The sequence below is a fragment of the Nansenia antarctica genome (assembly GCF_963989245.1).
Source record: "Nansenia antarctica genome assembly, chromosome: 5".
Lineage (NCBI taxonomy): Eukaryota > Metazoa > Chordata > Actinopteri > Argentiniformes > Microstomatidae > Nansenia > Nansenia antarctica.
In genome coordinates this window covers 51,412,776-51,424,156 of record NC_137690.1, presented here as the reverse complement: position 1 = coordinate 51,424,156, position 11,381 = coordinate 51,412,776, and the positions used below count along the sequence as shown (strand labels likewise).

The window sequence follows — 11,381 nt, the reverse complement described above, 5'->3', positions numbered from 1 at the left end:
CTTCCTTCTTCTAGCATTGTGACTGCCAATGGCCCCTAGTCCTAGCATAGATTTGTGATTCTTATGATGACTGATGCATAGATGATTCACTTACTGAGACAAATGTACTTGTCACTTACAAGTCACTTTGAATATTGGCATCTTCTAAATATTTAAAATGTAAATGCCTGTTCAGGCACACCAAGGTAACACTTTCGCCTGTTCTCCAATGTTTGGTTTGAACCGTCACTGGCTAGGAGGAGTCTGGGTGAGACTAGAGGTGGTGGAGGAGGAGGGGAACTGGCTAGGAGTCTGGGTGAGACAAGAGGTGGAGGAGGAGGGGAACCGGCTAGGAGGAGTCTGGGTGAGACTAGAGGTGGTGGAGGAGGAGGGGAACTGGCTAGGAGGAGTCTGGGTGAGACAAGAGGTGGAGGAGGAGGGGAACCGGCTAGGAGGAGTCTGGGTGAGACTAGAGGTGGTGGAGGAGGAGGGGAACCGGCTAGGAGGAGTCTGGGTGAGACTAAAGGTGGTGGAGGAGGAGGGGAACTGCAGCAGTGACGGAGGTACAGGCGGCGGTTGAGTTGGAGGCTGCTGAGGCGGTGTTGGTGGCGGCGGCGGTGGAGGCTGAGGGGATTCGGCGAGGGATGGGTCCTGGTTCTGGAGCTGCTCTGCCTGGGGATCTGGGGGTTTGTCAGGAGTGTTTCTGTCTCCCGCTGTGGCGGTGGCTGCGGCTGCGTTGGCGTCTCTGCAGGGGCACTGGCACTGACAGCCCTCCCCCTGCTTTATGATGATGAGAGGCAGCCGCATCTGCTGCAGAGCAGTCCCTACAGGACGCAAGAGGACACACATACACACCTGTCATCTACCCACACAAACACTGTCACACACACTACACACTAGTCGCACAAACATTATCATGCAGCGATAGTTTCATCAGCTCTGCCACTGCATACATAGAGAAGAGGTGACATGATCTAGATGTGGAATATGTATCTATGTATGTATTTATGAAACTCGTAATACAGTATAAGATACATTTAGATGTGTAGCCTATAGATGTAACCGGGTAAAAGATAAATCTCATGTTTTACCCATGTTTTCTCCCACAGGTATGGTTGTGGTAAGAAAGAGTTTCTGTACTGTGGTACCACTGTGTTGCTGAAATACAAAAGAGAGAGAGAGAGCGTTTTGAGCATATCATCAGCAACGAATGTCACTGCCTCATGGCAAAGCAGTGGAACTTTTTAATTAAAAGCATCCGAAGGTCAGTGAACATCAGAGGCGTTGTTAGGGTCTTGAAACATTGGGGGCTCAGCCCAGCCCAAGTTTAATCGATTAAGGGGTGTTGTTAGCAGAGCTTTTGGTTGAGGAGTGGGGGGGGGGGGGGGGGGGGGGCTTGCGCTAAATTGACAGCGTTTCTTTTCTTTTTCTTTTTCTTTTTCTTTTTTCCCCCTCAGGATCTGGAGATCCGGGGCCATTCATAAAACATTCAGGGATGGAGCTCTGGATGCCCAGGCCTAACAACACCACTGGTGAACAGTAGCTCTGGATGCCCAGGCCTAACAACACCACTGGTGAACAGTAGCACTGGATCCAATCCAACAGGCAAACGATTGGGATTGGGAGCCCCTCTACATATCCTAATTGAATGTCTTCACACACACAGCATGAGTCAGGGCTTCATTAAAACACAACACAATGACATGATGGGTTAATACAACAGAAAAAGAAGAATGAAAAATGGGAAAAATTGATTAATAAACAAAACACTGAGAATTTATACTTTTTACTTTTTTAATTTAACTGATTTTATACTGACAAGGCACAGCTACACAGACACAGTGTGTGTGTGTGTGTGTGTGTGTGTGTGTGTGTGTGTGTGTATACATCTACACTTTATTAGGAACACTATACTAATAATAGGGCCTCCTCTTGCTCTCAAAACAGCCTCAATTCTTCATGGCATTGATTCCACAAGATGTTGGAAATATTAAGATTCTGGTCCATGATGACATGATTGCATCACGCAATTCCTGCAGATTTTTCAGGTGCACTTTCAAGCTGTGAATCTCCCGTTCTACCACATCCCAAAGGTGTTCTATTGGATTCAGATCCGGTGACTGGGAAGGCCACTGCAGAACACTGAACTCATTGTCATCTCATCAGTTTGAGATTACTTTTGCTTTTATTCGTTTTTTACTACGGTAGTTTGTTTACTTTTTTATTTCTGACATGGGGCATTATCATGCTGAAAGTAGCCATTAGTAGATGGGTACATTGTGGCCATGAAGGGAGGCACATGGTCACCAACAACTCAAATAGGCTGTGGCATTCAAGCAACGGTTAACATGCCAAGAAATCATTCCCCACACCATTACCACCTGAATGAATAAGAAGGTGTACAGGTGTTCCTAATAAAGTGTTCAGTGACTGTAATATATGGTCATGTATTTACTTCAAATATCCCATTACTTGTATATATACACAAACACACACACAAATAATCAGGCATGAAGGATAACATACCGATTGCTGTGCATCCTGAATCGCTGTGGCGCTGTTTAGAATCCACTGCAGGTTCTGGTCAGACAAGGATATGGGCTGGAGGACGGCCTGGGTTTCCCCCAGGGAGGGGAGCAGTTGTAAGGACGAGGCCTGCAGGGCAGCACTGATGAGAGGCTGTGAGCCTGACAGAGCCAGGCCAGGGACAGCTTCCTGTGGTAGGCTCTGGTTAGACGACTGTTGTGGTGGACTCTGGTTGGATGACTGTTGTTGCAGGCTCAGGTTGGATGACTGTTGTTGCAGGCTCAGGTTGGATGACTGTTGTTGCAGGCCGTGGTTGAACAGCTGCTCTGGTACCTGATAGGGATTGTTATCAATAATCATCTGACTGACAGCTACAGGGTGGGCAACAGAGCCAGGAGGGGTGGAGTCAGGGGGTGCAGGGCTGGTTAAGGTGAAGGCTGGAGGTGTGTCCAGGAGACCAGCGGTCAAGGAGAGGTGAGAGGAAGAGGAGGACGACGAAGAGGCCACGGTGGGGTTCCTCTCAGGCTTCTTCTGCAGGGGGTCCTGCACAACGGGGGGAACCACGCTCTCTGAACTGCACGGACGCATCGACGTCTCTGGATAGATGATGGAGAGATAGAGAGTGTTATGAGCACTACTGAGCCCTTTTCGCGGATGCCCCCCCCATGTAAACCCACTCCCTACGCTCTTGTTTTTACCCTTCATGAGTTTTACAGACGTCAAACTATAGATTTGAATTGCCTTGTTGAGGCGAGAGATGTGGGGTTTAACAACAAGGCGGTGGTGGTCAACAGAGAACTCACCCGCTGGCTGGTCCTTGTCTTGAAACATCAGCTCAAACATCAGATCCAGCGCGTTGGACTGACATAGGGACAAGACACAGCGTATAAGTCTTACAGGCAAACACTTTGAGCGATAGGCTTCAGTCAGAACAATCTAGGAATGCGTGTACTGTATAGTCTGTACTGTAAAGTCTGCGTCCCATTAAACCCCACCAGACACTGGGTGTCTTCTCTGGTGATGCTCTGCCAGGACTGTACTGCGGTGATCTTCAGTTGTTTTGAGGACTTTTTTACGTAACACGAAATGAAATGCATGTTCAACTGGATTTAAATCTGAAGATTGATGTATGAAGACTGATGAAGTACCATCCAATGTATTTGCAGGCATTTGCCTGCAGTCGAGCAGACAAAGATGTTTCTGTACACTTCGGAATTCATTCTGCTGCTGCCGTCAGCACTTACATGAACAATTGGGAAAAGTTAGCCAGTTCTAGTGGCAATACTTATGGAGGGCATGTATATAACACGTATATTCAGTGTACTGTATATATAAGTGTATTCATCTATAAGTAGAAAGAGTTACAAATCATCTTACATTTAGATTGTTTTGGCTGGGTTGAGAATCAGTGGACATCAGACTCAGGTCACTGAGGCACGGGGACTGAGGATTTGCATCCTGTGTTTCCAAACACAGACATACAGTAGATTAGAGGGCCAATCATATTGACAGTAGATTAACAGATTAATTTAACACCAAAAACACACTTTTCAAACCCGTCGCAGGGAGGACTCACTTCTGAGAGGGAATGGCTGTGACTGTGAGTTGACGGCCCAGGATGGTGACCTCTCGAGGGATCCCTTAGGCTGATAGGAGAGCTTCCTGAGTTATCACAGTCTCTTTCCAGGGGGAGGAGAGGGGATGTGTCCCCTATGAGAAAACAAGACACACAAACACATCCACAATACAGACAGGCAGTTATTAAGGTTGGAGTTATTCAGCAGACAACAGCCACATAATTGTTTACAGCCCCATAAAATGTGAGTTGGTGTTGGTTTTGAGAAAGGTCAAGTCCACAAGTCTTATTATCATGAGACGGAGGAGGTTAAATACTCTCAGCAATAAACATACCCATGAATATGTTAATGAACAGTCATAACTGGACTCTGTGGTTGCAAAGACCTTGTGTTCAAAGCCTTTGAGGCCTGTGGTTTTGGGGGAAAGGTGCTAATGCTGTCTGAGAAGAGAGAACACCAAATCCTGGTCACACACACAAGCAGAACAGCACAGTCCTTGTAGTGGAAACTTCCACTGCGCAAAAATAAAGGCAGACAATGTTTGTCCAAAGTGAGTCCACAGACCTCACTCCACCACTCACATTTCCACAATTAATGGCTAACCAGTCCACGGAGGAGGGGGCCAGGGAGGAGGAAGGAGTTGGTTGGGTACTCTAACATCAGACGAAAGAAACCCAGAAAAAAAGACAAATTATAGCGCCACTGTCTGAGCATGTGTGATCTCAGCACTTCACTGGATGTGGATAAATAGCCTCATCAGGAAGTGCTGACAGGGCGCTTGGGGAATAAATGGCCCAATAAGAGGCTGGGGAGCTGGGGAGCTGAGCAACGCTGAAGCCCTGGCTGAAATGAACCCAAGTGTTTTCAACAGCGAGCGTCGAGTCCTGAATCCTGACTCAGCGAAGGAAGGAAGCGGTACACCATTAAGCATACTCGATAAAGCCCAGCGCAAAAAGAAGTGCCATACAATGTGACTGTATTTGCATCTCATTTACATTTATATTTACATTATATTTCTGTCAAAGGCTTCTTTCAATACTCAATTACTTTTAACCCTTGTCATTCTGAAAGAGTGTCCCAAGTTCGAGCAGTATCCTCTCACCTATTCATCCATTGAATAGAATGAGGCATGGTATCAAACACGTGTCCATTACATGACTTACAATGAGCCCGTCCTCCAATTTCTACCTCCACCAGACTCCCCTGCCGAGTCTCACCCCTCTTCTCCAGGCAAGCATACCTGTGTGTGCTAAGACATGGGCTCTGAGGTGGTCACTGCAGGGGAAGATCTTGTTACAGCCAAGATTGTCACACCTGAAATGAACAAAGAGAGAGATAAGATAAGATTCAACTTTGTCATTGAACAGAGCACAAGTACTGAGACAACAAACTGTCTCTCCCCCCACCCCAGGGAGAACAGAGCTCTACGTTCTAGGCACAGGGTCAGCCATTTTCAGACTGTCTCTCCCCCCACCCCAGGGAGAACAGAGCTCTACGTTCTAGGCACAGGGTCAGCCATTTTCAGACTGTCTCTCCCCCCACCCCAGGGAGAACAGAGCTCTACGTTCTAGGCACAGGGTCAGCCAGTTTCAAACTGTCTCTCCCCCCACCCCAGGGAGAACAGAGCTCTACGTTCTAGGCACAGGGTCAGCCAGTTTCAAACTGTCTCTCCCCCCACCCCAGGGAGAACAGAGCTCTACGTTCTAGGCACAGGGTCAGCCTGTTTCAGCGCCCCTGGAGCAGTTAGGAGGTGAAGGAAGAGTGAGCAAGTGCCATGGCTCAAGGGCACAACAGCACCTGAGATATGATGCAGGCAACCCTCCAGTCACCAGCTCACACCCGGCTCCCTCCTGGGGTGGGGATCAACCCTCCAGTCACCAGCTCACATCCGGCTCCCTCCTGGGGTGGGGATCGACCCTCCAGTCACCAGCTCACATCCGGCTCCCTCCTGGGGTGGGGATCGAACCAACAACCCTCCAGTCACCAGCTCACATCCGGCTCCCTCCTGGGGTGGGGATCGAACCAACCACCTACCAATTGTGGCCATCCTCTCTAACCTGAAAACCTACTCTATTCCACCATTCATTCTGACATTCACAGCAGGACTGAGGTCTTTGCACCTCAATGGGGCAACATGATTAATAAAAGGACACATTTAAATTAAATCTAAAATGATGGTGGTGGAGACATTAAGATCCGAGCTACAGGGCAATAATTACACGTTGAACAGCAGTACTTCAGTACTACATGAGCCTGGTAAGACTGTTTCGATTTGGCTTCAAAAGGCTCTCAGTTCCCTTCCCAGTTGAGATGGCCTGTTGGTACTCTCTGCTCACCTGGATGGTCTCTCCTTAGTGTGTATGCGGAGATGCTTCCTCAGGTCACTGAGTGTGGTGAAGTATTTGCTGCATCCATTAGATTCACAGTTGAAGGTATTTCCTGTATGCAGCCTCTGGTGGGCTTTCAACCTACAGACCAACACACATACTCAATATCATCATAACATTGCTAGTTTTGTTTTCTTTTATATATATATATATACAGTATATATATATATATATATATATATATATATATATATATATATATAAACTCCTCAAAAAAAGTTCGGAAACAATATTTGGGTTGATTATCCCTCCTCTTTAATAATACCAATTGGTATTGTATTTTATATCGTTGGAAAGCCTGATTAGTCACCTTTACAACGAGGTACAACTTGTAAGGACCATGCATTCCTGGAATGAGCAACACAGTTAAACGTGTGGGTAGCGGCCCAAAAATATTTGCCAAAATCCCCTATATTCTTCTGTTGGTATTCACTCTTGTTTTGAGTTGCTTGGTGGATTGGATGATTGCACTCTCCCACAGTAATAAGGAAAAAACAAGACATATTGGCAATTTTTACACTTTATTCATTTTACACTGTCAGGGACCTCAGTAGCGTGTGGAAGATCCATACGCAGTCACAACAGCTTGGCACCTCCTCCTCATGCTGGTCATTCCTCAACCAGTATTTGCCGCAAGTCAGCCAACATGGTTGCGTTGGTCACTCTGGATGGACACAGCATGCCCAAGCTGATCCCACAAGTGTTCAATTGGGTTGAGGTCTGGATTCACGGCAGGCCATTCCACCCTCTCCACTCCCAAATTCTGGAGGTACTCTGTGATGATCCTGGGTCTGTGGGGGTGAGCGTTGTCATCCTGGAGGATGGAGTTAGGTCCCAGATTCTGGAGATATGGGATCGCCACTGGCCCCAGAATATCATTCCTGTCAATTAGGTGCCATTCAGGTGCCAGTCACACACCTGTGACTGACATACACTGCCAGCACTTAAAGCTCAAAACGAGAGTGAATACCAACAGAAGAATATTGCATTATTATACACAGAATATGGGGATTTTGGAAAAAAGATTTGGGCCGCTACCCACACGTTTAGCTGTGTTACTCATTCCACGAATGCATGATCCTTACAAGTTGTACCTCGTTGTAAAGGTGACTAATGAGGCTTTCCAACGATATAAAATACAATACCAATTGTTATTATTAAAGGGGAGGAAGAGTCGACTGAAATAATGTTTCCAATTTTTTGGGGAGGAGTTTATATAAAGCTTGTACAGTGTCCTTGGGTGTTTTGAAAGTTTTCGATTGAAATGTATTACTGTTGTATTTTCCAAACAATATTTTGTGAATCCAAGGGCCAGAGTTACAGAATGTGTTCATATGATATGAAAAACAAATTTAAAAAATAATAAGACCAAAACTAAAACGACTACATTCATTTGAAAGAGAAAAAGCTTATAAGTCATCTTAAAATCATTTAAAGGTTAGCTGAATGAATACCACTCACACATAAATACCACATTCAATGTCAGTGACCTTGTCGAAAGGCGAAGCAGTGAACAGAAAAGCTCTGGCCTCAACCAGCACTTCACCTCAGCTCCTCTCAGAGGTAGAGCTACTGGGGCAGTCTATGTTCATGAACATAGTGAGGAGGTGGTGGAGGTTGTGTTGAGGAGGTTGTGGAGGGTGCCGACTCAATGGTTGCCCTGAGGACTTATGTGACCCTACTCCCACTCCTGACCACTAGTCCAGACATCAGCTGCTACAAAGGCTCACGAAGAGGAGACCAATGAACCCCCCTTTACTATGTCAACTCTGGACTTTGGATCCCACACACCTACACACACACTTTGAACTCTACATTTTGAGAAGTTGGTGGTTCAAACATCAGTGTTCACATTGACATGACTCTCTACTTATGCTGGGACAGCATAGCAACACCCAGAGAGGAAGCGGGCTGGGGATTATCGTAATGGGGTGTTAATTAGATTGACTGGAACACTGGTCAGTTACACAGACAAATGAGGTCAGACACTATCGATCCATTGCACAGTGCTTCCTTCCTGTCAGCCCAATGGAATCAGACGGAGCCACATGGGGGACAATCACAGTAGCTGAAACATAATATAATATATCATCCTCTGTGGCTCAGTTGGTAGAGCATGGCGCTAACAACACTCAGGTTGTTGGGTTCTATTCCATATATACTGAAAAGTGTATGCACTCACTGCAATGTAAGTTGCTTTGGATAAAAGCATCAGCTAAATGGCATTTATTATTAGCTGAACCGGCTCTCAAACGTAATCAAAGAGTGAATGAAAATATCATGCAGCTGACAACAGGCCTATATAGTACAGGTTCTCACCTGTCTGGTTAAAAAAACAAATCGAAAAGCATTTCTTTCATTCGGCAAAATATTAGCAGACATTTTTTTTTTGCATTATATATAATACAAATACAACTGGGGTCATCTCAGGGTCATGCCTGAGCTGATGTCACCTGTAGAGTGTGTTGTATGCCTTCTCACAGCCATGGGCGTCACACTCGAAGGGCTTCTCCTTGGTGTGGGTACGTACGTGGATCTTCAGGCTGTAGGAGGTGAGGAAGGCTTTGTCACAGTCCTGCTGGTTGCACACGAAGGTGTACTCTCCACGGTGCTTCTTCTGGTGGGTGCGCAGGTTCCCCCCCGTGCTGTAGGTCCGAGGACAGCCTTCGTACAGACACTGGTAGCGTTTCACCTTTAGAACAGGGCGGGAAGACGTCATTAACACAAATAATCTCAAAATGACTGAAGATATATTGTACGCTCGAGATCATGCGCTTTAGATGTTTTCTTACATCACAAAATAAACATGTTTTGATTGATATATTCATGAGACACTGAATTTGAAACTAATCATCTATGTTAAACCCCCATCACATTTCTGAACGTAATCAAGAGGGGAAAGAGCGATGAAGTTAAGTTAGAGGAGGGAGATTTTCATCTCGTCAAGACATTTGCGAAGACCTTGAAATGTAATGACTCAGGCCTCTGGAGATGGGAGGCTGATGATGGCAAACAGAAGCTTCACAGCTAGTTCCCTGACTGGCCCAAAACCAATTCCCTCTCCTGTCTCTTTCCCTCACTCAGCGACTTCATCATGAAAAGTTTGCTTTTCACCTTCATCAATACAGCGCTCGCTAGCAAAGTCTATTTTCTGTTGGCAATGACTCAATGAGGATATCTTACAGCTCCATCTTGAAGTGTCCTTCGGTATTACATTTCGTAGAATTTAAGGCATTCTTGCAACAGTTAAACACAAAGTGTGTGCGCGGTGTGATGGTTTCACCCTATCAAATGATTGTTGTAAGGTTGTTTTTGATGGAGGTTATGAGTCTCTCCATCTAGCTATAATTGTAAGATTATTCAAGCAAGAAGCAACCCTGTCACATTAGAGAAAATGTGGGAAAGAGAAATCACACCTATCCTCCTCAAACTCCAGGAACTGCCTGTGCTGGTGAATTGTAATGGATGAGGGTGTTCTCTGACAGTATGTCTCATAAATACTGGAGGCCTAACGTACACACTCAGATATTCACTGTAAAATATGGATGAGTACCAGGCTCCTAAAATGAACACTTTTTCATTCCACTTCTAGCACTGAGCAATAACAGAGTGATGTTCAGTGGACTGAACGGAATAAAACATTCTGAAAGAGAATAGTACTACCACATCCAAATACAACATTTCAAGACGTACGATGACCCTGCTGTGACCCCGTTGGCGTTTACCTCCCTGTGCTTGGTCTCTGGGCACTCTGAGTGCAGGGTGATGGTGGCCCCCTCGATGTGCCTGGGCATGGGGGTGGAACCAGGGTAGATGGTGAAGTGGATCTGGTCTGGGGAGATGGTGTGGTGGACATAGCCCTGGGACATATCCTCCTGCCAGTGGTCCCCCATGCCGGACCAACCCTCACCCCCTTCACAGCCTTCAGATAAGAACGTCATCAACGTGTCCTTCTCATCCTCATCCTCTTCTTCCTCCTCCTCCTCCTCCTCCTCGTCCATGCCATCAGCACCGGTACCTACGGGATCTTGTTCAATAAGCACTGTTGTTCTGTCATAGACTGTGTTGACACCCAGAGGGAAGGGTGGTAGTATGTCACTGCTGCTGCAGGTCGCCTTCTGCTCTCCGTCCTCCTCTTCTTGCAGTTCCAAGTTGACCATAACTTCCTTCTCGGAGGGCATCGCTTCGTTGGATTGCTTGTTCATCCTAAAGATACTATCGAAAGGGACAGTGACTTACTGTAACAAGGCGCTATCAGACAAGAGGAGATAAAATATATGAAGAATTGTCAACTACGAAATGAACATTGCAGAAAGGAAAACGGAATTGAATCGGTTCTATTTCTCTGATGCGTCAGGTGGCTGGCTAGGTACGCGGAACATAGAAGTATGCCTGTCACAAATGCTGCAATTTCCTTCCTCATCTGCCTAGAAGTTCAGTATGGTGTGCAAACTTATCACAACTAATGTAGTCACGAAAACTACAATCTCTTCCGCTTCCTGTAACCTGCCTGTTATTGCTCAGAGCATAGAGTTAGAACACTAGAGGCCGCAGACGCCTTAATTAATTGTAATTTGTAGTAATTTGTCATTTGACTTCATGTAGTCAACTTTCTTCATCTTCTGTGTTTTGAGCGGGCGCAAATCCAATGTTTAGTCATTCATTGCCACCATGCTATGCTGCAGTATTCGCTTCGGTAGTGTTAAAACAGCTCCATTTGCAGCTCAATCATTAGCCGGTGTCTTCTCTAGTAATATATCTCTATGGGCAGAGTTTGTCCTCGAGGCAACTTCTCCTCTCCAGCTTTCCTCTCTCCCTTTCGATTTCCAACTAGTGATATCAACCCCTCAAGAGCACCATCTTGTGGAAATTCTACTGAATTACTTTTCTCAGGCTCAGACAGACGAAACTT

At 46.0% G+C, this 11,381-nt stretch overlaps 1 protein-coding gene across 1 annotated transcript; it reads right to left on the bottom strand.

Moving 5' to 3' along the window:
* Positions 1 to 225: 225 nt before the first annotated feature.
* Positions 226 to 10,650, bottom strand: LOC308158116 (metal regulatory transcription factor 1-like; the record flags this gene model as incomplete). The annotated part of the gene is made up of 11 exons (XM_080531713.1): positions 226 to 291; positions 547 to 803; positions 1,071 to 1,137; positions 2,506 to 3,101; positions 3,309 to 3,366; positions 3,883 to 3,963; positions 4,082 to 4,215; positions 5,323 to 5,396; positions 6,419 to 6,550; positions 8,923 to 9,161; positions 10,195 to 10,650. The coding sequence occupies 11 exons, from the start codon at positions 10,648 to 10,650 to the stop codon at positions 226 to 228; spliced, it is 2,160 nt and encodes a 719-aa protein (XP_080387839.1).
* Positions 10,651 to 11,381: the final 731 nt, after the last annotated feature.